Here is a 26,349-nt window from a genome sequence, read left to right on the forward strand (position 1 = left end):
AAGCGTGCGTCTCTTGTTTCATCTTATTGGGTGAAACCAACGCAGGGAAGGCAGCTCGAGGAAATCTCTATGGCAACAGATGTTTATCGAGCCCCTGAGATGAGGCACAGGGTTGGGGAGAGGCACTTCAGCATCTGGGATGGGGTCGGGGCAGCTGCCATGCTGTGCCCCAGGTGGAAGGGCAGCGCCCAGGACCCCGAGACGGCAGTTGTGCTTCTTCCTGAGCCCCTGCGAGGGATCCTGGGCTGCTTCCTGCAGAGTAGAAAAGTTTGGCCTCGTATAATGGCCCCATGCACCCGTGGCACATCAGCCCTGTGCAGAGCAGCACTGGGCAGGGCCGACATGGGTGGGCACAGGGTCTGTGTGGTCCTGGGTTTGTGAACCACGGTCCCTGGGTGTTTGCTGTGATCTGGCGTGTCCTGACTCTGTCTCTCCAAACAAAAGCCACCAAGGGTTAAAGCTTGGTGTATTTTTCTCCCAAAGCTTCCAAGGGCAGCGTCTACAGCCCACGGTCAGGGCTGTGGGTAGGCAAAATTTTGTGGATGTGGCTCTGCAGGACGGCAGCCGGAGCCTCTCCTGCGTGCTGTGGGTTTTGAGCTTGGGGTACCTGGGTTCTGTTTGCCCACTTTTTACTATAAGCCATAAAGACAGAAAGTTTGGTTAGACAAACAGCTGCAGCTCACAGAGGCTCCAGAGCATTGGGGCGGGTAAACAGGAGCGCTGGGAGATGCCCAGCCCTGGTGGTACTACTGCTGCTCTGTGCAGCCAGTTGAGAACCTGTGCACTTCAGGTGCTGTGCTGTGCAGAATGCAGCTGCTGGGCAGCACTCAGATGGACGGTGCCCAAAGGAAGAGCAAAGAGGGCACGTGCCTAAACAAGGCAGGACCTGCGCAGAGCTTTCTGGCTGTACAGTAAGTTACCTCTGGTAGCGATTAGTATACTCCTCTCCCGCAGCTCAGGATGAGAGCGATTCCCAGCGTCACTGGCAGCTTTATGGCAGCAAGGAGAGGAGCACTGGAACCTGCAACACCGAAAGTGCAGCGTTACCCTGGAGCTGGGACGAGCTCTCACTCAGGGACTGGTGCAGAGAGCAGTCACCAGCAGGAACGATGCGCTGCTGGCCGCGTAACCTCCTGTTCCTGACCTCGGCCAACAGCATAAAGCTTTGCTTTTGGTGTTTGGACCATTTGTACGTATTTAGAGGGAAGGCTGCCCGAGGGCAGGCAGGATGGCTGCGGGGAAGCGGGGCTGTGCGGGGAAGCAAAGCGCGCACCACGGCGGGGCTTTCCTGCTGGGGTGCGGCGGGGCGGCCGCCGCTAGGTGGCGCTGTCCGTGCGGCAATGCCGGGCTCGGGGCGGCCGCGCCGTCGGGGCTCGAAGGGGCGCGGGGCACTCACGCAGCATCGGCCTCGTGACCTCCAGGGAGCCGTCGTGCGGCTCCGGAGCGATGCCCAACAGCTCGCAGAGCAGCGCGTAGACGTTGACGCTTTCGAACGGCTCCACCAGGAGCCCCTGCTTGAAGGCCGGCCCCACGGCGCGGAAGATGGTTTTCATGTTCATGGCCTCGTTGTCAAAGCCGTGCTCCCCCGCGTTGAACTGCACCTTGTATCTCTGGAAGGCAGACAGATGTGAGTGCCCAGCTCCGCAGCCTCCCGGAGGCAGCTCGCCCTCCCTGCTCCCTCCCTCCAGGTCCCCAGTTCTGCGGTCTCGGGGCGTAACCGCCTGTTTGGGTGGGGAGATGGGTCAAAACGAAGGCATAAAGCCAGGTAGGTTCTGGTGGGCTGTGAGGAGGAGAGGAGGAAAGAGACAGATCCAAGAAAGACAGTAAAGTGTGTGCACGTGCATCTCACCCCGTGGATCACATAGCCCGGATCACCGTACATCAGGAGCGGGGTGATCCGGGGGTGGTTGGCGTAGTGGAATCTCTTTGGAAACTCCTCTTTTTTGTACACGTGTAACTTCGGGTGGGCGTTTTTCAGGACTGAATACACGTGCTCTAATTTCCCTTCTTTGGGTATCAGCAGCCCGTTGGGTCCGTAATCTAAGAGTTCAAACTGGATGTCACTGAACGTGAAGTTCTCGACGTTCCGGAGGTAGATCTCATTGCTCTTTATGACCGTCTCCATGCCGTGGTCAGATGTGATGATGAGGTTGAGGTTTGATTCCAAGCCGCTCTCCCTGATCCTCTGCCTTAAGTAGCCGATGGTTTTGTCCACCTGGCCGACCATGTTTCTCCTCTGTGTGGATTCAGGGCCGTATTTGTGTCCTGTTGAGTCTGGCTCACCGAAGTAGAGAGTGATGAAGTCGAGGTTGTTCACTGTGAACCATTCCATGGCGGTGTCGATGTTCTGTCTCCAAATGGTTTCGTTGCTGTAGTTGAACAGGGGGGGCTCCACCAGCTTCATGCTCACTTCTTCTCCTTGATATTTCGCTTTTGTCCCAGGGAAATGGATGGAGCCTGTCTTTAAACCCTGTTAGTGAAGACGTTGTGTGAACTCAGCTGAACTCACTCCGTCTGTCAGTACAACTGCTGCCCGCGGATGTGGTTGATTCATTCAGCCCCTTAATGTCTCCTTCTGCCTCTAACAAAGTTTTCTTGCTCGTCACCCATTAAAAGTGATTGACTGGAAGCACTGCCCTTCCCAGAACCCCTCTCAGCTGGGTCTCCCGTGACGTTAGCAACGCTATTGATGACTTCAGAAAAACTGACCTGTTTGTACCATCCTAGCATTAAGGTGTGCTTTGCTGCAGCCACACAAGCGCTCACCCTGAAGTCAACGGGTCCAATTTGGCAGGTAAATATAGCAGAGTTTTGTGTCTGGAGCGAGGTCTCACGTCCTGCCTTAAAGCCAGATCCAAAGCCTTTCTGCAGCCCTCGCTGAGGGGGGAGCAGCCCCCTGCACAGCCCCCCCGTGGGTCCTGTGTGAGGCCGATTGCAGAGCACTGGGGCTCAGTCTGCTCCCTAAAGAGCTGTCTGGGGCCTCCTTAACGAGGGGGTGGATAACTTCCTTTATTAACATCTTAATAAAGCCGAAATGCACTTTCCATTTTTTGCTATTTTTAATCGGACGATCCCGATTATACCTGCCACTGCCTGGGGATTTAACTTTCTTTTTGCTGGTGTATTTAGCCCTCGTTGCAGCGAGGAAGTTCGCTGCTGGCCACTAGAGATCGTGGCTCACCCGCCGCTTGGAGCGCACAGCCGCAGCAGCCCCACTTGCCTGCCTCTGCGCCGTGATCCAGATGGGCAGGCTGCCGTTGTCCCACCAGCTGTCGATGCCCTGCGTGCTGTAGTAGGGCAGCTTCACCCCTGTGCTGGTGTTGAAGCACATGTTGTGGATGACCCCGTGATTCTCCATGTATTTTCCTGCCAGAAGAGATGGATGGGGAGGGGGTGAGTGAGGCTCACCGAGCAGTGGGGCTCACCGAGCAGTGGGAGCATCCCAGGACCCACTCCGGGGCTCTCATCCCTCCCGTGGTGGCTCCTGCCCTTTCCACCCCGTTTAGGGTTCACCTTTATGCTGTGTTTAACCCATCTCTTTGCTCTTTCGCTTTCTGTTGTTGTTCACAACGGACGAGGTCAGCAGAAAGCACACATCCCTGCTGCGAGTGGAAGGCCGGTGCTCTGTGCCGTTACATTTCACACCGTTCCTATTCTCCTGCTTCTCAAGGCTGCGCAGTTCCTTCTGCGTGACGTCCCAGCCCTCCTTCCTATCGACGGCCCTCCCTTGCCTTTCCTCATCAGCGGCTTTCATTAGCATGCACCGCTCTTTTATGCCAAGGTTATTAATGAAAATCTTATTTAAGATTGGCTCCGGCATTGATTCTGCAGGAATTCCCCTGCTGCCCTCCCTGCTGCTCGGCGCTCCTTTCAGCAGCACTACCTGCTGTTGCCTTCCCCGCAGCCGGTTACTTACCCACATTAGAGATTTCATACTAATCTTCATCTTCTCCACCTTAACTAATGATTTCCCATGTGGCACCGTATCAAATACATTGCTGAAGTCCGGGAAGATGAGATGTGCTGCGTCTCCCTTGTCTAAAAAATCACTTCCCTTATCAAAGCGCGCTGTCGGGTTAGTCTGATGCTATTTACCTCCTCTGAGCACAGGATCAGTTCTATTGCTTCTGCAACCGTTGCTGCATCTCAGCTCTTTTTCCAGAGTACACGTGTGCTGAAGCTCAGTGTGCCATAAGGCCGGTCCGTGGGCCGCCTGCTTGGCTCAGTAACTTTTCCTATACCCAACCCCTCGTTTGCCCTTTCCCATTCTGCGTCCCTGCGGGTCGGTGGCACTCACCGGTCAGCAGCGTGAAGTGGCATGGGCTGGTGAGGGTGATGAAGGCAGGGGTCATGTACTGCGCCTTCACCCCCTCCGCAGCCATCGCGTCCAGGTTGGGGGTGTCCACGTCCTGGTCGTAGTCCCACCGAAAGCCATCGAAGGACACCAGGAGGACTTTGTCACGGCCGGATGTGTGCGGCACAGGGCTGCCTTTTGCTACGGGGAGGGCAGCAAACAGCAGCGCCAGGGAAGGGAACATCATCTCGCCCTTGAGGAGGGGTAGTGCGGACATCCAGAGCTCTCATTAATATATGCAGGAGGGGACTAAGTCCAGCTCTTATCTAATCTTGCAATAGCTGATCAGGTGCAGGGCTTCAGCCAGGACTTCGTATCAGAAGGAGCCTCTTTGTTTTTGTCTGGCTGCAGTGGATTAGCTGGGCCCTCCTCCCCCCTCCAACGCCGCATCTGCACCTCCATCCGTGGCGCCGTGTGCTCATGGATGTGACGTGAGGCTCTTTCTACTGCTGAAGAGTGAATGAGTTTTCTGCCACAAGCAGAACGAGGTGACGCGCTGTGCTGGACCAGCCCGAAGGAGGATGTTGTCACCGTGTTCTGGCAGCCCATGTCCCCTCCCCATGGGGACCCCTCCGTGCCGTGGCGCCGGCCCCGGGCGCACCGCCTGCTGCGAAGCTTCACTGTGGCGATGTCCCATTTTATCGCTATCTGTAATTTTTATGACTTCTCCGGGGTTTTATCATTGCTGACAACTCCTTTCTCAGCAAAACCAAGTTTAAGGCTTTTCTAGGCTTATGTAACAGAGGTTGACATCGGTCCTCGGGGCCTGAACTCTCAACCTTTGTGTCTTTGCTCATATCCCTCTCTGCTCAGGTTCCGGATGTATTCCTTGGCCGCTTTGCTACCCAAGTGCTGGCCATTCCCCTGCCTCACTGAGCACAGCCATCTCCTTTGGTTCCCAGATCTGCCTGGGCTCATCCCCCGGCACGTCCTCTCCCTTCCCGGCCTCGGTACCCCTGAGCATCCCCCCTCTATTGTCCTCTCCATGAGGATATAGGGGCCTGCCAGGCACTGAGGGGTTAAAGGGTTCCTTGATAAAGATATTATCTCCTGCCCAGCTTGGGACTAGCCCTAAATATTCCACGTGCTGATCTGAGGTGGGTCAATAAGTCCCTGTGCTATTACTGATGAACAGCACGTGGGAAGGTTCTGATAAGTTATCGTGTCCATCTGCTCAACTGGGAAAGAGAAGAGGGTACTGAGGAGGAAGCACTGCTCTAATCTCTGAGGAATACTTAGTAATAGGAGTGTTTCGAGGTGCATTTTGATATTCAGTATCTGTGGAGCATGAGGTGCAGATAAAGAACGTTACCTTTGGCCGCTCTACCTGGAGACACTGCTGATCTGCACATGGAGCTGATGCAGTTGATCTGGCACCAGCAGAACCCCACTCTCACCCCACGAGCATATGTGGCCGAGGGGCTGCCAGGCATGCCCCTCACTGATGAGACCCCTCACTGATGCTGCTGATGCTGCCAGGGCCGTGGGAGCAGTGCTGGGGGTGTGCTTGTGGCTGATGGTGAAGGCACCGTAGGTGGGTGCCTGGGAGCTCCAAGCAGGAGCACTGCACATAGGTGTTCCCCAAGGGGAAGCCGAGTTCCCACTGTGATACCTACAGAGGTCTGTGTGGATCACATGGATTTCTTTTCTTTCTTTCTTTCTTTCTTTCTTTATGGAAAATAAAATTGCATATTTCTCAGGAGAGCAGGATGAAGGCTGCCTCTTGAGTTTCTGACAGGGATTTCATGCTTTGACCCACGGAGTGGTCATTTGGCTCTGCAGGGACAGTTACTGGCACAGCTGGAGCTGCTCACTGCTAATGGGGGGGGTGAAGGAGTGGGCACAGGTGAGCCTCACTGATTGCCAGGGGAGGGATGGGACACTTTATAACTGCCCTCCCACATCCCAGCTGCCTTTTTGGTGCTGCCTTTCCCAAGCCCAGGAGGAGGAACCAGCAGGAAGGGGAACGAGATGCAGAGCTGGCTGTGTGTGCTGCTTCCAGACAGGTGAGGAGTGGGGCCTGGGTGGGTGAATGGCTGCTGTCCCCTGCAGGAAGGCACAGTGATGGCATCCACGGGTGCTTGGCAGGTTGGCTGAGAGCTGGAAATGGTGACTGAGTGGGCTGACAGATAGTAAGGAAACATCTTTTGCTTGTTTTGCTGCCTGGCCCCAAAGAGCTCTGTCCTGTACAGCAGTTACCCTGACTCAATGGTCATAGCACTGTGTGTGTAGCCCTCTGAGAAGAGGGAGAAGGAAGGAAAAGGGAGGGGGAGGTAGCTAGGAGGGTGGGAAGGTAACTGAACAAAGCAGCTTGAGGTGTCCTGAATTGCTCCTGTGCGTGCTTACACAGAACCTGCTCTTTCCTCTGATGACTGGGGTGTACCTGCAGTGTTCCTCTGGGCTCCTGACACAGAGCTGTGTGTGTACCCAGAGCTCATTAGTGCCACTAAAGTACCCAGTGCCGGGTCCTTGTGGTTAAGCTTGTAGAGCTGGGGTGAGCTCTGCAGTTCAGTGGCCTGGACTGCACATAGAGGGAGGTGTGTGGGGCTGCTGGGGGGCTGGAGGCTGTGCTGGGACAGTTGGAAGGCAATGGGAGCCGAGCAGGATCAGTTTCCTGCGGAGCACAGCAGGTGTGGCTCTTTGGAGGGGGCTGTTCCCAGGGGAGGAGACACCTTCTGTGTGCCCACCTGCAGTGATGAAGGGGTCACTGTGAGTGGGTGATGGGGAGGGGCAGTGGGAGCAGTGGGGTGGGGGGGGTGGGGGTCAGTACTGTCCCTACCTCTCCAGCAGGAAGTTCCTCCTGCAGGTGTTTGCCTGTTTGGCCATTACTGGCTGGGATGGGAGGGGAGTTTTGCTATCTCCCTCTCTCGGGAGATGCTGTGCTTGCTGCTGAAAGCATTCGGTCTGAAGGAATGTGTGAGTAATGCAGGGAGGGGGCAGAGCTCTGCCAGTGGGAACTGCTGAGGTGTGCCTGAGAACAGGGCTCACAAAAGCTGTGCCCCCTGTCTGGACTGGGGTCACCATACAGCTATTCCTGGAGGGAAGGGGGCAATGATGGGAAGGTGCTTTGCGCTGCCTGTAGTGATGAAGGGCTGGAGCACATCCTGTGGCAGGAGCCAGGAGCAGCCCCCTGGAGAGGGGCTATTATTTTAGCTCCAGTGGGAGCAAGGAGCCCTCCTCAGCAGGGACCCCAGGGGGCAGCTGCTTGTCTCGTTGTCTTCACACGCACACACAGACTCAGCCTTTAGCACAACCCCAGGCTCTAATGCTCCTGAGACATCGCTGGTTATGTGTCTAGTCCCTGAAGGCTCACAGAGATCAGTGCCGCTTTTCTTCTCTGCTAGCTTGGTTCACTGAGGTCAGGCTCTGGCCGTGGGGTTTCAGCAAAGTGAGAAGCGGTGCAATGGGTCAGGATTGCAGCAGACAGCCCCAGAGGATGTGTGAAGGGAGCGCAGAGCTGGAGTTCAGCAGTGAGGTCAGTTCAGTGCAGCAGTTGGGTGCCTGTTGGAGTCCTGGGCAGCAGCGTGATGGGGTCTCGGTGCCAGGCAACCAGTGGTAGTGCCACCAGTGGGGCCAGGCTTAGGGCCACGGATGCTACCCATGTGGCTGTTGGCTCTGCATTTATTCAGAGGGTGAAGATCAAACCTCCCTCCTGAGGAAAGCCCTGTGTATGTGCTGTTCAACAAGCCATGGCCTGGGCTCTGCTGGGGGTCTGAGCCCTGAGGAGTGGGGGTGGGGTCAGCCCCATCTCTCCTGGTTGCAGCCTGGCTCTGCTCCATGCTGGGGACCCTTCCTCTGCTGCTCAGTTAAACCCAGTATTGACCACTCCATCAGAGCCTGGGGCTCTTTCTCAGCTTTCTTAGCTAATGGCTGTGTCTGCCTCCCATTGATCCCCAGCTGCAGAGCTCATTGATCAAGTACATTTCTTATTATGCTTAATGGTATTTTACTCCCTTCTGTGCTTACCTCATGCCTGATGCTCACCCAGTGCTTCTGCCTGCAAGTGCCAGAATTCCCCTGGTCAGAGCAGCATCCCTGCCTGTGCCAGCACTGCTTTCTTCCCCTTGGCAGCCCTGCTGCCTCCCTCTGCCTGGTTGGCCTTCCTTCAGCTTTTCCCATCTTCCTTTTCCTCCTGGACCATCTGCTTGTCTTCCACTTCCTTGCCCCTGGTGTCCCTGCTCCTCCTGGTCAGTGGGATGCAGATCTCTCTCACCATCCCTTCCTATGATGTGGCACCAAAGGCAGGAGGAGGAGGAGGGTCAGAGTGTCAGCAGGTTTCACTCACTTTTGGGGGCAAAAAACCCTCCTCTGTAAGGTCAGCTCTAACTTTCCTGATGCAGAAGGGCATTGTCAATGCAGAATTGGGGGTGGTCCTTCCCTGCTGTGCTGCTGCTTCCTGCGGCTCACCCAGCTGGGGTGAGGTGCAGCTGCCAGGGCACCGTGTTTCCTTTTGCCCTCCCCCCACATGAACACCTTCGCACTCCACACGCACTGTATGTTGCCTTGCTCTGTGCCTCACCTCCTTTCAACTCCCTTGCATGCATCATTCAAAAGCCATAACATTATTGGGCATAAAATATTTACTTAACTGAGCTTTTTGCAAATATTCCCCTCCATTATTTTTCCTCCTTTTGGGAACAGACATTGCTTCTCCTGTGCTCTCAAATGGCTTCTCTTAAATAATACAACAAGAACATATGAACACCCACTAGCCTTTTTCTTTCCCTTGAAATACCCATAAATATAACGGTGTCACCAATCCATTACAGCCATGCCAGGCCCGTGCCTCAGGACCACCCAACAACACAGGGCCTGCCTGTGTAATCACCTCCCTGCTGGAAGAGGGGCAGGCAGGCAGGGAAGTTGCCTGGGGAGGGAGCATAAATACGTGAGATGATCTGACACGATGCAGGGTATTAATATTAATTAAGAACCTTTCAGAAGGGGTGTCTGAAGTCTAGCAGAGGGAGTTGCAGGGCTGAGCATTCCCAGTCTGATTGCAGCCTGGATGCTGGGCCAGCTGCTCGGGGCAGAATTCCCTCCAGCAGTGAAATGGCTCACTGCTGGCAGGCCGACCTGCAGAACGGTGATGCTGAGAGGCTGTTCCCATTGCAGGCAGCAGGACCGGCTGGCCTTGACAGCTCTGCAAGAGCGGGCTGAAGTATGCTATAAGCTTGAGGCAGCCGGGTAGGATGGTAGTGCCTTCTTGAAGTAAATGCGCGTTGGTGAGGAAGCGTGTTCTCCCCATGCAGGAGGACATCAGGCTGCCTCCCTGCTGCCGGCTGTGTAACGGGTGCCGTGATAGGACTGTGCTGGGGGTGTCGGTGGGGCCGTGCTCAGCGTGGGGCTGCGGCTCCCACGTGTGGGGTGTGCGGAGCGCCCCGTGGGGCTGCGGGCGCTGTCCGCGGTGCTGACTCCGGCCGTTCCCACCCGCCCCCCACGCTCCGGACGGAGCTCTTCCCCCTCGGAATTCCTCCTCGGTGCTCCCGACCCTTCTGCTAAGTCCAAATGTGCTTTAATGGCTTGTGCTGTTGCTCCCGATTGATTTGCCCGTTGCTATCAATACGTGCCTGGAGGCGTAATCCTCTCTTAATTCCCAACTCTAGAAGGGGTAGGAGGTTACTGCAGGGCAGGTGGTGTAGCCTCCCTCTGGCTCAAGGCAGCCGTTCCAGCTGGAACCTGGGCTTTGCTGGTCTCTGCAGCTCTGGCCAAATGGCCACAGGATGCCTGGGCTTTTCCTGCTCTTCGGTAAGGTGTGAAGTCATCTCAGAGGGAGGAAGGACTGTGAATGGCTCAGGAAGGCCACATGAAGAGAATGCTTCTGCAGTTAAAAACCCAGCTGAACAAGAAAACCACCACATGTTCCCTTATTCGCGTGTTGCTATCATTGTCCTCATTATCTGAGCCTCTGGGGTCGCACTGCCTGCAGAGAAACACAGAGTAAAATAAAAGCCTCCAGGAGGAGGATGTTGGGATGTACATGGCTGCACAGGGAGGTGGTTGAGTCACCGTCCCTGGAGGTGTTCAAGAAAGGCGTGGATGTGGTGCTAAGGAACACGGTTCAGTGGGCAGTACTGGTGGTAGGTGGATGGTTGGGCTGGGTGTGCTTAGAGGTCTTTCCCAAACTTAATGATTCTATGAGGTTGGCCCCCATGCAGGAGAGATGGCCTAGGGGTCTGCGGGTTTGGTGTCTTATCTGCCTCTCTCAATCTCATCTGAGAGTTTTCCATAATAGCTGGGATAGTTTGAAGCTGATTGGGCAGGGCTGCGAGCTGCTGGGTGGTAAAATAGCAGATGAATGTTGCTGAAGCCGAGTAATACAGATGAGAACGCATTCTCAACTACAAAAAAACAAAACAAAACAAAAAAAACCCACAAAAAACAAAGCAGACCTTCAATATTTCCTCCTTGGGAAAAGGGATCTTGCAGTGTCTGTGGGTAGTTCTATGAAAATGTCTTTTCAGTGCGTGGTGTCAGTCAAATAAGGCGAATTGATTGGTAGTAGTTGTTAGGAGAGAGACTGAAAACAAAACAGCAGCAGTGTTATGCCAAGGTATAATACACTGTGGTGCTGTGCAAACGTTCTGTGCAGTTGTGGTTCTCCAATCACAGAAAGGAGAGGGTTGAACTAGAAAAGGTAAAGGATGACAAGGCTGATCAAAGGCACGGGACAGCTTCTGTTTGAGAAGAGCCTAATAAATTAGGGCTCTCGTGGTTGGAGAGACAATTGGGGTGATAGACTGTGGAGTTCTGTAAACTCAGGAGTGGCATAAAAGTGAGTAACAGGAAATGAATATTCGCTACTTCTCATAAATATGTGGTATCAAATGAAAAAGGCAACAGACTCAAAATGTAGAAAGGAGGGATATCTTTTTTTCATGCAGTGCTTGGTTGTGTTGTGCAGCCCAGCACTACAGGGCGGTTAAGAGACCGGCATCCCCTGGCTCAGAAAGCCATTAGAGCCATTCAGGAAGGCGGATGCATTAGCAGCTCTTACACACAGTGATGCAGACGCAGTGCCTTGCTCTCGGCGGCTGGGTGCCGTGGCTGCCTTCAGCACAGGAGCAGCGGGCAGTGGCTTGGCAGAGCCTGCAGGCTGGTCCCACCTGCCCGTTTCCAAGCAGATCCCTTTGCACTCTGCCTCCCTGTCCGCTCTCAGTGCTGAGGGCAGGTCACAGGGCGTGGAATGGGGCCAAGGCACAGCTCCATAGGGCCGCTGGGGAGCTGTGGGGCGTGCAGCTGCCCCAACAGAGGCCGTGGGCAGCTCAGTGCGTGCAGCCACTGCTGCTTCGTTGTTCCCTCTTCTGCAGTAACCGCTGCAACCATCGCTGTCCCTGACTGCAGCTCAGCTGCCCACGGCATCAGCTCGCTGCGGCCTGGGACGTGCCTTTGTGTCACCGAGGAGCGTTTAAGTGTTTTCCTGTTACAGCAAGGTGAACAGACCTTTCCCTGTAAGGCTGGCAAATCCCCGCTCCTGAGGAGCAGTTAATTGATTTCCCTTTTCATCGTGCCTCCTCTCCCCGTGGCGGTGCTGACACCCGCGCTGCTCGGAGATCTCTGCCTGAGCGCGGAGTCGGTGGCTGCGACAGGCAGATCCTGAAATTATTGATAAACACTCATTGGGGCTGGAGCCTGGTAAATTGCCAGCAACCCCAGCGGATTTCTCTCTTGCCAGCATCATTTTTCTTGATGACAGCATGTTCAGAAGTTTGTCAGGGAGGGGGCAGGGCCTCCTGGTAACTTTTTTTTTTGTTTTTACGCATCAGTTGCCTTAAAAGATCCCTGCATACAAAGAGGAGAGAGGATGGTGAGCTAGCGCCTGCAGTTATCTCTGTCCTCCAGCCTGTTCCCAAAGAGCTGGATTCTCCTCCAGGCTTTGTCCTCCCCTGCATGCCCGCAGCTCTCCCGTCCCGGCTGTGCCTTTCCCAGCTCAAGGCTGTTGGATTCTGCTGTGCTGCATCACCGCTGAGCCCTGGGTGGGGGCTGTGCCGTGCCGCTGTCATCCCAGCAGAGGTGCTGGGGCAGGACAGAGCCCTCGGTGTCCCAGGAGCTGAGGGGGGGTCTGTAGGGCTGGCTCTGGCTGGTAGCCCACCCCATGGCTGCAAGAAGCAGCTCCTCTCATGGCCAGTTCCTATCTGCCAGCGTGCAATTCCGCATGTGCGTTGCTTTGTGCCCGGCTTATGCAGCGCATACAAATGCGGCTGGATGTGGCCATGGCTGTGTTGTCTCGAGCTGCTGCTCTCTTCAGAGCTTGGAGCATTTTTCTCTCTGCTAGGTCTGCTAATTAGTGGGAGGTTGTGGATCAGGAGCAGAGGGAAATGTCCTTCTGCGGTTCTGGCACTAGAAATAATTGAGCCATTTTTCACCTATGGCCAATCTAATTCTGTCCACATCTTGATTTTTTTCTCTTAATGGCTTGGGGATGCTGTTGGCAGCGATGGGATTCACTGCCATGTCCAAGCTTTTCAGTAATCGCCTGGATTTCGCTCTTGCTCGCTGCTTGCTGGTCCCTCTGTCCTCTGAGCTCCTCAGGGAGGGAATGGAGCTCAGACCAGCTGAGCTGCACTGGCTGTGCACTGAGCCTTCAGCCCCAACCCAGGGCAGCAGCACAGGACCGTGAGCCCATACATCCCAGCAGCACTGCCTGCCTCTGGTTCAGATCCCTGTGCTGCCCTGTTCTGCTCTGCCCACATGGGCACGGGCTGCTGTCCCCTCCACCTCCCTGAGGTGTGGAGTGCATCCCGTCATGGGAACCAACAGGGATGCATCTCCCAGTGCCCCTCAGCCCTGCTGGCCCCATCCTGCCCCGATGTGCACCAGGGCACCGCTGCTTGGCAGAAGCCTCTCTCCTCTCTATGCGCCTAATGAGCGCATTCCTGCACACCCAGGCTCTCCCAAACCGAGCAAATACCCTATTACAGTTGTCATGGAAATTAGAAAGTGTGTCTGTTCGAGTTTCCTCGGCGCAGGGCTCCGTGTTCCCAGCGGTTTGTACATCAGAAAGCCTCTCGCTGTGCTAATGCGGGAGCAGCTCCCATTAGGTGGCTGGGACTCGTGGTGGGCAGCCCCAGATTGAGGGCTGAGTGCCACCGTTGGATGCGCCGGGTTTCTTTAAGCCTGGGGACGTGAAGATGTTCGTGGCTGACTGAAAGGTGTGATTTATCAATGCGGCTCCCCGGAGGCTCAGGGCCTGTCAGGCACCAAAAATCGCATACATCACCATGGGGGGGGGGGGCGGTAGTGCTGCTGCCTCCTCCTCTTATTTATTTATTTTTGGCCATTTCATTTTATGGAAGTGCCATCCATGCAGGCAGCTCGCCGCTCCCCAGGTGCTCTGGGAATGCCTTCCTCTCCAAATGTGTGTTTGGGGACAGGGAGGTGTGCAGCCTCTGATAGGACTGACATCCCCGGCTGCCCCCCGCCCTGCACAGATGTGTGTGTCTGTGCATGGATCTCGATGCCTTTTCCTTCATAGTGTTTTATTTTTCCATTGTTTACGGGCCGTGCGATTGGAAGCGAAGCATTTGCTTAATTGCTGTCAGGCAAGGAAATGGGTTATAAAGTTGCCAAGGGAGGAAATAGATGGTTCTGGGGTTCAGCGGGGGGAGCGGGGCTGGTGCAAAGAGCAAGAGAGCAAGGAGAGGTGGGAAGGGAAGAGGAGGAGAGAGAACAGGATGGGCTCAGCAATGGGGCTTGGAAGGGGACGTGGGGACTCCCACCCCCCGCTGCTCCATTGGCCCCATTCTGGGCTCTCAGTTTGTCCTCTCTTTATCTGCATCACTTTCTTGTTTCCCTCATCATTTCCCCGAGTCTCACCCTCCACCATATCATCTTCATTGCACGGCTCCTCCCTCTCCCCGTTCGCCACATTACTGCAGCAAGGACTCACTTTCCCATCTTTTAGTCTCAGTGCCATACATAAAAGCGCTCTGATGGCCGTGGCGTGATAGCAAAGACAGAACTTAATTTCACAGCATTTTCATGTAATACTCCATAAAACCGAACAAATTTGCTGGAGTCCAAATCCATCTCATTATGCAGAGTCATTGAAAGGGAGGCTTTTAGATTCTGGGACTCGGCGCTCGGCGAGGGGATGTTACAGAAGAAGAGGAAAAATAATTAATTAGGTGCTGCTCTGTATCTTTGATCCTGCGTGGCGAGGCACATTGAATGGAACGCCTGGCTCATGAATAAACGCCGCACGGAGCCCTGTTTTTTTCGACCCCATTTGGGAAATTTTAAGCCAGTGTGGGATGGATGAGGGGAAATCCCCATCCTGAGCCCCTCTGTGCCTTCATATGGATGTGCCCTGCACTGTGCCTGCCCTACGGCTGGAGCACATGGCTTGGGACCCAGAGGGCAGCCCTGAAGTTTGGGTGTCTCTAGCATCCCCCAATGTCCTGCTGTAGGAATGTGTCCCAATGGGGCTCCCGTGTCCTAATCAATGGGGGCTGCTGCTCCCAGCCCGGCTATGCTGGATGTGCTGTCCTTGGGGTCAGCCACGGGCTGGGCAGGTGGATCAAAAATGTGCCAGCAAACCAATCCTGCAGAGCAGAAAGCTCTCTTTGCCTCTTGGTGTTAATTAATCTTGGAGCCAATGAGGACACTCTCGTCTGGTCTTTACTTAATCCATAACCCAGAAATCTTCAAATTATGTCATTTGTTCAATACAGACGAAATTAATTACTCTGGGAAATAGGCAACAAGTTGCATTTCTGATGCCCCTTATCGCATAATCAAATCTACAAAGTGCTTTCTGTGCAGCCGCAGTGGCAGCGATGGGATTGCCTGCAGCACTCGTGAAATACTGAGCAGCATCCTCCATAAATCTGGCACGGCGCTGACTCTTACAGGAAACCTATGGCTGAGTGGAGGGCTGGGGGGGCTCTGAGGAGGGCTGGCAGGGGGGAGGGCTGGGGGGGCTCTGCATGTGCCTCTGCTGCACCCATGGGTGGCATCTGGGTGCTCAGTGCCCCACTTTGGCCCTGGAGCTGCCCTTGGACCCGCTGTTTATTGTGGGTGATTTGGGCAGGCGCTGTGTACCCACGGCCGATGCGCTGTGATAAAAAATCTACGCTGGTTTGTTTGCTAAAATGGCAGTAATGAGATGAAAAATGTCACAGCTGATGAAGGCGGCTGTGGTAGGGCCGTGCCGGGGCCTTTAGCCCAGCTCTGAGCTCACCTGGGCCACAAGCAGTGTAAAATCTATTCGGAGAAGATAGAAATGTAATTTCTCTCTGCCCTATCAATTTAAATAAATTAACTATTAGATTAGCTGCACTTAAAACAAAACAAGAAATCAATCCCACCGACCTCAGCTGCTACAAAGCCGTGCTTTGCACTGCTAAACCTGCGATGGCCAAAGGTCCCTGGGAAGGGGGGGTGGGCTGTGTGCCCCCTGCCCGTGGCTGGGGGTGTTGGGGGGGACAGCGGGGCTGTCTGTGCTGCCGGAGCAGTGCTGTGTGGCTGCAGAGGGGCATGGGGTTTGCAAAGGGATCCTGCTGCCGTTTGCTTCTCCCAGCGGGTGCTGAGCAGGGTGCAGGTGGGTCCGCAGGGCTCCTGTAGCAGCACTGCTTCAGATACGGCTTATCTTTTTTTCTTTCTTTTTTCCTTCCCTCTGTTCTGCTGGAGCTGCCTTCTTGTGCAAACCCGCCGGAGCTCCTCGGGTAAATTAGCATCTAGCGGATTTTTTTTTTCCTCCTTCTTCCTTCCCTCTACGTTTTGTGCAGTTGCATAAGCAGGGAAGAGCAGAGGAGCCCCAGGAGCGGGTTGCTTTGTAGGGAAGCACGGAGCAGCCGTAGCCACTTCCATCTCCCTGCAGCCCTTGGTTGGATGCGCTGCGTGCGTTGGGATCTCCGCGGCGTTCCTGGGAGCCCCTGGGTGAGCATGCAGGGGGTGGCGGTGCTATATGGCTGCAGGGGGCACAGACCCTTCCTGCTTCCCCCCCCCCACCAGGGGGTGAGGGAAATGCTTTGCAGAGACCCCTGGGGTGGGCAGCATGGGGAGCTCCGGGGGTTCCCTGCTGATGCTGCTCGAGGAGGAGGAGGGTGGCACTCACTGGGCCGCCTCCCCCGCTGCCCTCACTGCATTGATCCGTACCGGACCCGCTCTGATGAGATGTGCAAAGCGATCGATGCAGCTGCAGCTGTGTGAGAGCCTGCAGGCAGGGTTTCAACCTCTGCATCCCCCGCTGTGGGGGTCCCACGGTGCCTCCAGGGGTGCTGAGGGGCCGGCAGAGCTGCCGTGTGTGAGTGGGGGCTCTGAGCGTACCTGTGCTGCCCAGGAGGTCCCATAGCGTGCCCTGCTGCCAGCACGTCCACAGCCTTCAGCCAAGGTGATTTCTCTGAGTAATGCAGGTAAATGGCCCTGTATCAAAAAGGGGAAGGGCTGTGGGGATGCACCCATGGCATCCTCTTGCTGTCCTTGCAGCGCTCGCATTGGGGCACTGCTGGAGGAAAGGTGCAGCCCCAGCTCACTTTGTTCTGGCGATGGAGACTAATTCAGCTACCAGTGGGCTCTTTAGCTGCATTAACAAGCTGAAATCTGATGGAAAAGGCAGGGGAAAAAAAAAGTCAGCCTCCTCTGCATCACTAACAGGAGACTTTATCAGACTTGCCACAACTCGAGAAATTCACATCGAAGGGCTCATTTATAAAGGAGCAGAATGAGAGAAAACATTTGGCCCGGAGGGAAGCGGGGAAGGAATTTCAGTTGCCTCTCATCTTTCATCATTTGCCTTCTCCCTCTCCTGTCTTGGCAGATCCAGTATTTTGCTTTGTCTCCTTCAGGTGACTAATCATTAGACTAATTAGGAGTTAATCAATGTTTAATTAAAACATAGCTGTTAATTACCGGCGGTGCTAGTGTAGGTTGGATGTGAGATGTTGCAGAGAGATTTTTGGGGCAGTTGATGAGGACTCAGCCTCTCGTTGCTCCTCTCCCCCCCACTGAGCTCTCTCCAGGGCCGACCCCATAGGCAGCTCCCTATGGACATCACTGGGGATGCGCTCAGTGTTGGGCTCAGGCCCTGAGGTGGGGATGTTTGCCTGCTTAATGCCTCTGGATGTGCTTTTTTTGGGGGGGGAGGAACCAACAAAAACACCAAACTTTTCTTTTTTCCCCCTTGCTGCTGAGAAGAAGATGCTGTCAACGGAGCAGGGGTTTAGTGATTTAGATGGTGACAGCGCAAGGGAAGGGAGCTATGTTTAGAAATAATTGCTTTGTCTTTTGCAGAGGTATTAGTGCTTCCATGCTGGCAGCCTCAGGAATTAGCAGAAGGTATTGGTGACATAAATACAGAAGGAAAATTATTGCTGCTTGTAATCACTTCCCTGTGCATGTGCTTGCAGTGGGAAGGGCAGAAGGGGTGAAGGCAGTGGGATGGGAGCTGGGGAGCGGAGTGCCTTTGGGGAGCACCCACTGCATTTTTGGTCTCAATGGCAGTGAGTGGTGCCTGACATTTAGCTTCCAAAATCTCATGGAACGTCTGAGGAAGGAGCTGGGGTGGAGGGGGACTCGTGGTGTCCTCGGTCACCAGCTGTGTGCAGGGATGGCGCAGGGCTGCTGTCTGCATGCTGTGCGCTGCTCGGGGCTGGAGTGGTCCCAGCAGCCAACATGGGGGGAGAGCTGCAGCACGGATGGGGGACACACTGAGGGTGTTGTGGGGAGGGTGCTGGGTGCCCTCCTGCTCCCTGCCCAGGCTGAAATCTGGGCCGAGTGGCAAAGCAGAGGGGGTGAGCTGCCACAACACGTTGGCCACGTGTGCAGGGCTGGGTGATGGATGGCACTGCAGGTCAGCACTGCCTGCCCCATGTGAGACACGGCAGCCCCACATCGCTGCATCCCACGCAGTGCTGCCCCGAGCACCGGGAAGGATCTCCAACAGAACGCGGCTGTTCGTGCTCTCAGATATTAAACCCCATGCAGAATATTAAATAATTTCCTCTCCAACGATCGCGGCGAATTTAATTAGCTCTTGTTCCCCTGATAGAGTTGTCTCTGTGTTCCCAAAGCACTGTGTCTGGAATGAAGGGGACGGCCGTGCTGCACGGTGGGGCAGCCCCTCTCCATCTCCCAACCTCAGCCCTTGGCTGCTGGAGCGACGTTTGTTGCTCTGCTTTGTGTCTCAGCTTTTAGAACCTCGGAGAGAAGGAAAATCCCTCCCTGTTGGAATAGTGCTGTGGCTGTGTCCCCAGCGTGGTTTGTTCCCTGCAGTGACACACCGGGAGCCAGGAATGGTGTGATGCCCACGAGTCAATGGGAATGTAATCTTAAGGCAGGAGGTGGGAAGGTTGGATGGCACGACGTGTCAGCAGGTAGTCCTTATTGGGATGAATGGGGCAGTGCTTCTTTGGCAGCGCTCCTCCTGCCTGGTTGTTGTGCAAAATAAACAAATACACACACCTGATTTACCAGTGATTAATTTGCATAATTAGCGCCGTGTCAAATCACGGCACCGAGGCGCACTTTGCTCCAGGTGTTTGCGGGGATGCCTTCCCAGGCTCACCTCAGAATGAGGTTATTCTGCCTCTGGCAGTCCCGTATGGGTGGAGCATTATGGGATGGCAGTGCTGGGGACGTGGAGCTGTGCCAACCTGTGTGCCCCTGTGGGAGTCTGCCCGCCCCGGAGCCAGGGGTGAGCTCAGAGCACAGGGATGGAGCCAGGCAACGGAGCTGCTCTGACAGATGCTGAGCTTGCTCTGTGAAGTGGCTGCAAATATCCCACAGGTGCAGCACCGCATCAGAAATGTAATGACATGTGATGCTTCAGAACGTGTCATGCTGTGGGCAGCTCCAGTTGCACGCTCTCCCTCCTCCTCCCTCTGTAATGGATATCAGATTGTTCTGGTGATCTTAGTGTTGCTGGAGTAATTGACTGATGCAGTGCAATGCTCGCTGATTTAATAAGTTTGTTAGTGTAGTAGAGGCTCAGGGTTTTGCTGTTAATGTGCAGTGACAATTATGTTTTAGATTTGCTCATTACGTTGCATAACTTTGCAATGAAATCTATCACAAATTGTTTTTGAAAAAGCATTATTTCAGAGTGCATTAGCATGGGCTCTCTCTCCTTATTCCTCTGGTGCAGGAGAGCGCTTTGCAGGCTGCACTCGCCCACGACCAGGCGTGCAGTCGCTTTCTGTTTGGGTATTACATGTTCTGTTTTGGGTTTTTGTAGGTCAGGGCTTCTGACATTGCCATCAGCACGTTCAGGCCCTTCCACATCTCCCCCCACCCTACGGGGGCTGTGTGGGTACCTGGTGTTCTACAGGAGCAGTGCCTTTGGGCAGAGCATGCGGCCATGCACGCTCATGCAGGGGGCTGAACATAGAGCTGTGGGGCTCAGTGGGTGCCCAGCATCACCTGTGCAGGCAGTGTCTGTGTGGGTGAGCAGAAGCCTGGGGGAGCAAGCAGTGCTGTGAGGGGGGTGGGCTGCATTTGGGCACCTGGAAGTCAGGGGTCCCCAAGAGCTCGAGCCACCATGGGTGACTTGGGGGGTGACCCCTCCTGTCTCCTCTCCTTGTTTTGAACATGTTGCTGCATCTCAGAGGTGATCCCTGCAGAGCTGAAGCTCAGTACTGCCCTTGCTTGGGTGCTGCAGGGGGAGCAGGAGGGACATGATGCTCAGTGCAGGGGACAGGAGGATCCCTGCATGCTGTGGTTTTGCTGTGGCTCTGGTTTATAGCGTCTGCGTCTAAGGAAAACCCCAGGCAGAACCACAACAGGTCTCTTTTCCAGTCGCAGCTATGGGAAGGAAAACATCCCCATCACTATGGATAAAAAAGCAACAGTCATTTAGCAACTCTGCCTCCCTCCAAGCGCAGGCTCTAAATGGCAAATAGGCTGTGAAATAAGCTAAGAAAAACAAATATTTTTTTCCAGATTAATACGTGTTCCTTCTGGTTCACATCACAGCCTTGCCAAGAGGCAGGGTTCTATTGACTTGTGTTTTCCAAACTGCCTCTCCTACCTCAGCATCCCTCCGCGCTGCCGTCCTTTCCCACTCCTCCTCCTCCTCGCCCTGGAAGCAGTGAGGTGGGCTGTTCTGTGGGGCTGGGGGTGGCTGTGTGCAGCCCTGCACAGCGTGGGGTTGCTTAGCAATCCCGCAGCACCGCCGGCTCCTGCACTGCATGGGGCTGTGCTGAGCGGGCCCAGCTCTGGGAGCAGCTCAGGGCTCTGCTGTGCAGTGAGATTTTGCAGAGCGTCTCTCTCCTGCGTTCCCAGTTCTGCATTCTCTAAACGTGCTCCCTAAAGCATCTTCAGCCTCAACGAACCGTGAGGAAGCAGCACAGCGGGGCAGAGCAAGGAGTGTCCTGGCGGGGCTGGGAATGAGGGCCACGGGGTGCTGCGCACAGCCGTGTGTGTGTCATGCAGGGTGGTGGTGAGATGGATGGGTGCGTTTTGTAGTCTGCGTTCACACTGCTGCTCTGAGTAACCCCGATGATATTCTCTGCTCCTCAGAGCCTTTGGAAGAAGGAGAAAACGTGTCGGGAGGGGAAGGAGGGGAGCGGTGGTGGTGTGAGGGTGCCACGTGGGGGGATGCAGCAGAATGCAAACACATCTTATAGATGCAAAACGTCTTGTAGGGGGTGCTGAGCCGCATTGAGATCGTGCATCCCGCCGGTGAGCCATAGCAGAAGGGGCAGCTCTGTGGGACCTCCTGCAGGCTGTGGTTTGTAAAATCCTGTGGTGCAGATGCGCACCCGGCTTCCAAGGGGAAGGCAAGCAGCAGCTGGGGGAGCCCGAGGTCTGCTCCCGTGTAAGGTGGGACGAACTGAGGAAGGATTCCCGCATCCCACCGCCGCGGGCACGCCGAGATCGCTGCCCACAGCCCCTTCTCCTGGGTGGGTGAGAAATGCGTGCGGCCGCTCCTCGCCGGGCTGTGCTGCTGAGCGCGCCGTAACGCAGAGATAAAGCCCTTGGGACAGCTGAGCGCCTACTGCTCTCTGCAAGCGGGCAATGCCTCGCTGCGGAAATAACCTCCCCGCTTGACGGTGCTGTAACGCGTTCATTTTCAGGGCAGAAACGGGGAAAAAGCCGGCTCTTCTTGCAGGGCAGAGGTGTGAGCGTGCTGGGCTCGCCACGAGCACGCTGCCGAGGTGGGAGCGCGCCTCGACGGCTGGGACCGCGTGAGGCCGGGGGTGGGAAACTGCGGTGGGAGGGCGCGCTGGGCGTGCCGCGCTGCTTTGGTGGGGGCGCACCGCGGGGTGGGAGCGGGGGCTATCCCGTCCCCGCGGTGGGAACCCCGCGGTCTCTGCCCTCGCTCGGTGCCGAACCCGTCGCGGCGGAGCAGCGCGGCCGAGGGCGGGGAGAGGAGGCGGGGGCCGGGGGCGCCGGGGCGGGGGCGGTGCGGCCGCACGTGCTCCCTCCCCCCACCCCCTCCCCATCCCCGCGGCTCCGGGGGCGGGCGCGCTCCGTTCTCTTTCGCTCGGCGGCTCCGGGGGCGGCGGCGGCGCGGGCGCAGCCGCGTGCGAGGCGAGCCCAGTCGGTACCGCGCCGCCTGCTGCCGCCGGGCCGCCCGCTGCTGGGAGATGCCGCTCGGCGGGCGGGGACCCGCGGCTGCCCTGAGCCTCCGCCGCCGCCGCCGCGGGGACCTCTGAGCGCGTGAGTCACCGGGAGCCGAGGGGGCGGCGGTCGGGCCGTACCGGGGAGAGCGAGCGGGAGAGGGGAGGCTGCAGGGAGATTCCGTGGGGGTGACCCTGGGGGGCTGCCCCCGCCGGCGGCGGGAGGGCGTGGGGTCGGTGGGAGCGCAGCGGCTCTGCTCGGCTCGGCTCGCTGGGAGGCGGCGCGGCATCACGCAGCGCAGCGCCCGGTGCTTTGCAGTAGGAAGTTTCTCCCCTGCGCGATGCGGCCGTGCTCTCCGGGCAGTCCGATTTCCCCGGCTCAGGTGCGTCTCTTAATGAAATCCGGCTATTCCTAAGGGTGTCTCTCCGAGTTAGCGTCTGCAGCGTTTTATTTGCCTGCAAAAGAATCCTGGCACAACTTCTCATTAAGTTTACGCTATAGGTTCTTAATGGATATCTTAATTAGGGACCGTTGTGAGCGGGAATATTGGGCTAATTAACATCACACCCTCCAGGTGAAGCTGAATTGTAATGAAAAGTCAGGCGAGGTGGCACTGGGATTGATGGGGCGGAGGAGGAGTGGGGCTGTGGGCTCTGCGGGCAGCGTTGCTGTGGGGAAGGGGTGCGCAGGGCGTGCGGCTTTCCCCGTGCTGAGGTGCTGTGCTCGGGGCTGTCTGTGTGCAGAGGGAACGAGGGCCTTCTGGAGTCACCTGGTTCGTTGGTGCTGCGTGGGTAAATACCCAGCGCCGTCGTTCAGCCCTCTGTATGTCAGTGATGCTGTGTCGGTGTGTGCGCCTGCAGCAGTGTGCGGTGCTGCGTCCGAACGCTTCAACGCGGATGCTCCAGGTAAACAAGTGTAGCGTAGGGCTGGGGGCACCGGGTGGGACTTGGGGGTATGGCCCCGTCCCCATAGCTGCCGTGGGGTTGGAGAGGCTGCAGTGGGGAGCGTGGCAGCAGGGATTTCTTGGCTTCTCACTCCAGTGAGCATGACATTAACACAGCGGCTATTTTCAGCTGCCTTTTGGGAAGGGTTGGAGCTCGCTTGCTGCCTCCACAGAAGCCTGGCCCCGAGCGGGGGTGTTCCCCACTGTGCGTGGTGCCACGTGCGGTGCTTGCGGTGGGGCATGGTGTATGGCTGTGCCCTGGAGGCCGGGGATGCCCCGCGCCATCTCTCTGCCCGCTGCTCTCCTGGATGTCCAGAGGGCTGTGTTTTATCGCAGCCTTCCGACAGTGCGTGCTGCTGCTGCTGCTGCTGCTTTATTTGCGTGCCCAAAGGCTGCAGTCAGTCTGGAGGCCTCGTTCTGTTGGGTGCTGTGCAAATGCAGATTAAGACGGTCTGTTCCCCAAAGAGCTTCCAGGCTTCGGGCTAAAATGGCTGAGGCGTGATCAAACCTCACAAAGCCTCACAAAGCGAGAAACGAAGGCTGCTTTTTTTTTTTTTTTCCCCTCTGTATAATAGATGGAGCAAATGCTCAGAGTTTGTAATTTCTGCAGAAGGCTGAATGCAGCGGCTGGGCTGGCAGGGCTGCTCGGAGCTGGCCGGTCGCTGGGAACTTGTTCTTGGCTCTGGGGAGCCGTGCAGAGCCTCTGTTTGTTCTTGTGGAGAAAAAGACATCTGATTTTGTGCGTTTATTTGTTCGTTTTCCTCCTTTGAAGCGATGGGTGGGATTGCTCAGCGCCACGGGGAGCTTTGGCACAAGGGCATGCACAAATGCTTTGCTGCAGCGTTGGGTAAACTCCTGCTGGGGTTATGGCGAGCGCTTTTGGGGCACGGCATGAGGGTTGTCTCTTGGGTTGCAGGTGTTGGGCATTGAGCTGGAAAGGTGGTTCTGGAGCGCGTTTCCAAGCGTGCAAACCTTCTGGTGGCTGCTGCAGTGCCGTTCTGTCCTTTTGCTGCTTTTCCAAATGGGAGAGGGACCCGGGCAGCCTGGGAGGGTTTAGGTGATGTTTCCAGCCTGGAGGAGGAGAACTGCTTCCCCCACATTTGCTCTCCCAAACCCTCCTACGAACTCAGTGTGTTCCCTGCTTCGGCAGCGCCTTTTCTTGAGGTGTGGATTTCTTCCCGAACAAAGAGCTTCTCCCACTGGCATGTAGTCCCCCATCTCCCACCACCACAGCATGTCATCCTTCATGGCTGCGTGCACATCCCAGGTGCTGGGGTGCCGTGCAGCCGCACAGCGCTGTGCTCGGAGCTGCCTCTGTGCCGCTGCTGATTGCAATGCTGCACCGCCTCCTCCACACAGCAGCGGCTGCTCTCCATCCTGGGTGCAGTTTTGCTTTGCTGCGATGCCTCGAGGTGCTCTGGGTGTCCCCGGATGGATGGGATTGCAGGGATTGGGTGTCCCCATTGAGAGCTGCATCCAGCAGCTCATCCAGCACGGGTCGCGTTTGCTTGTTTGGTGTATAAGTGAAGGTTTTAAAGTGCGTGAGTTTATTGTCACAATTCTTCTGATGGATCGGATGGCGGTGGATAAATGCCTCTGAAGGTTACTGAGATAACACGAGGCGTGAGGGAAGTTCCCTCATTTACGTGAGCACTTTTAATTTATGGTATTATGGGGTGAGAGTGCGCTGAATAATCACTGCATGCAAACGATTTGCTCCGTGAAGAAACAACCATGGCAGAGGAAGGGCAGCTGGGGATGGGCCTGAGGCTGTGGGCTCAGCCTCACTGAGGGATGCACAGCCCAAAACTGCTGCTGCTCCTTGCACTGCTGCGTGAGCATCCCCAGGCTCCTTGCAAAGGCTGAGGGCTGGGGCTGGTGTGAGTGCAGGAGCCCATTTGGCTGCAGGAGGGTGGAGTCGTTATGGCACAAAGGAGAACCCGGGTGAGGAATGGGGGCAATGTGTGTTGCAGGGATTGAGGCTGGGCGATGCCCTGTGTTGTGCTTGCTGTGCTGTGCCTCTTGCTCTCCTGTTTGGGCAGTGCTGTAGAGCTTCCATTGCTCACCAACAGCCCCACGTGCCCCTTCGAGGCCACCCTGATCCTCCCATGTCCTCAGTTCTGTCCCCATTCCCAGCCCCGTTACGGCTCCTTCCCATTAAGGTAATACAAGGAATGCTCGAGCGGGTCGTGTGCATTGCTGCTGTTTAGAGCAACTCGAAGTATTGAACCAGAGGAAGTCATTACAACCAGAATTTATGGAAGCGATAAAACAACTTTTGACAACGGGTTCACCTCCCGTGCAGCCAGAGAGGGGAGACTTTCCTCCTGTCAGATCGATAAACAATTAATTGGAAAGCAGGGAGCCGGAGAAAAGGAGTTTTCCAGACTTCCAAACTCTTAATCAGGCCGTGGGTGAGGCAGAGATGTGAGAAGCTGAGATCTGCTTCTGAAATGGTGACCTCGATACTGTGCTCTCAAATTCCTGAACCGCAGATGATGCTTTCTTTGCTGAATAAATCTCCTTTTAAATATAGCACTTGTTCCTCGATATTTCTGCTCCCAACGTGTTTAATGGAGCTTTACTTAATAATCTGCTTCAAAATGCTGACTTTTTTTTTCCCCCCACCACGTTTTAATTGAATTCTAATTTCTGCTCAGAACCGCCTTAAATGAAACGAGTTGGGGGGGGAAAAAAAAGCCAACCCAACAGCCAACCCAACAGTAAATAATGAATATCATTCACTTCGCCTCAACATAAGCTGTGGAAATGAAGAATTTAAGTCGCTGCTTCAATCTGCATGCAGCACGTCCCTCTGCCAGCAGCACGGCGGTCCTTTGGTGGAGCGCAGTGCCGGTGTGTGTGCAGTGGGAGGAAGGGGATGTGGGGCTGCTCCGTCCCCCAGCCCACGGCAGGGATGGCGGTGGGATTTATGGTCCTTTCCTGCTCTGCTGATGGACAATTAAAAGTGCTGCATGGCCGGGAGAGTGCTGTGCCTGCGAGAGGCAGCAGCAGTCACAATAAATCCATCACTTTATGCGTTGGGGGGGCGTAGGGGGGACTGCTGGCTTCATCTGCAGGGCACCCGTACCCTGCCTGGCCATGGGGCTGTGTGTCTGGGGTGTCCCTGTGCCCCTTGTCTGGGGGCTGAGCTGGGTTTGGGGAGCACTGGGTGCTGCTGGGTCCCACGTCTGCCAGCACCGCCGTTGCTCTGACGGATGGCAGCAGTGCATTTCGCTGCTGTTGTTTTGGCTGATGGAAAAAGAGCGCGTTTCAGTGCAACCTCCCAGCGCAACGTATGGGTCTCGGGGCCGTGCAAGGTGACCGCAAGGCCGAGTCACACCTCCTGCTGGGGCTGAAGCTCTCATGCATGCGTGTGGGCTCTGCACAGCCTGGGTAACCATCGGTGTGTCAGTGCAGCGCTGCAGCTCCGGTGCATGGGGTGCTCTGGGGGGGGTGGGTGGGCAGGTGCTGCATGGGTTGGTGCTCGTGTGCAGATTCGGGTGAGGATCTGTGCTCTGTGTGGAAAAGGGCTGAAGTGATGCGACGC

At 55.9% G+C, this 26,349-nt stretch overlaps 2 protein-coding genes across 12 annotated transcripts in view; one reads left to right on the forward strand and one right to left on the reverse strand.

Moving 5' to 3' along the window:
* Positions 1-26,349, forward strand: part of RBFOX3 (RNA binding fox-1 homolog 3) — a 111,672-nt gene that overhangs the window by 4,399 nt on the left and 80,924 nt on the right. For 7 of the 11 annotated variants that reach the window (XM_040649855.2, XM_046902220.1, XM_046902222.1 and 4 more), the window contains exon 1: positions 21,857-21,955. The exons of 2 other annotated variants lie outside the window; for them this stretch is intronic. The gene's annotated coding sequence lies outside the window, so the exon portion shown is untranslated. Of the gene's footprint in view, positions 1-21,856; positions 21,956-22,170; positions 22,762-26,349 lie in introns of those variants that run through there. 2 more of the 11 variants (XM_046902218.1, XM_040649858.2) reach the window with 2 other exon arrangements.
* On the reverse strand, positions 67-4,560 carry ENPP7 (ectonucleotide pyrophosphatase/phosphodiesterase 7). Its single transcript, XM_040649850.2, has 6 exons — positions 4,298-4,560; positions 3,221-3,366; positions 1,850-2,470; positions 1,397-1,610; positions 921-1,021; positions 67-252 (listed from the first exon to the last, which is right to left on the reverse strand). Exons 1-5 carry the CDS (start codon positions 4,539-4,541, stop codon positions 933-935), a joined length of 1,314 nt encoding a protein of 437 aa, XP_040505784.2. The 5' UTR covers positions 4,542-4,560; the 3' UTR covers positions 67-252; positions 921-932.

The sequence above is a fragment of the Gallus gallus genome, chromosome 18 (genome assembly GCF_016699485.2).
Source record: "Gallus gallus isolate bGalGal1 chromosome 18, bGalGal1.mat.broiler.GRCg7b, whole genome shotgun sequence".
Lineage (NCBI taxonomy): Eukaryota > Metazoa > Chordata > Aves > Galliformes > Phasianidae > Gallus > Gallus gallus.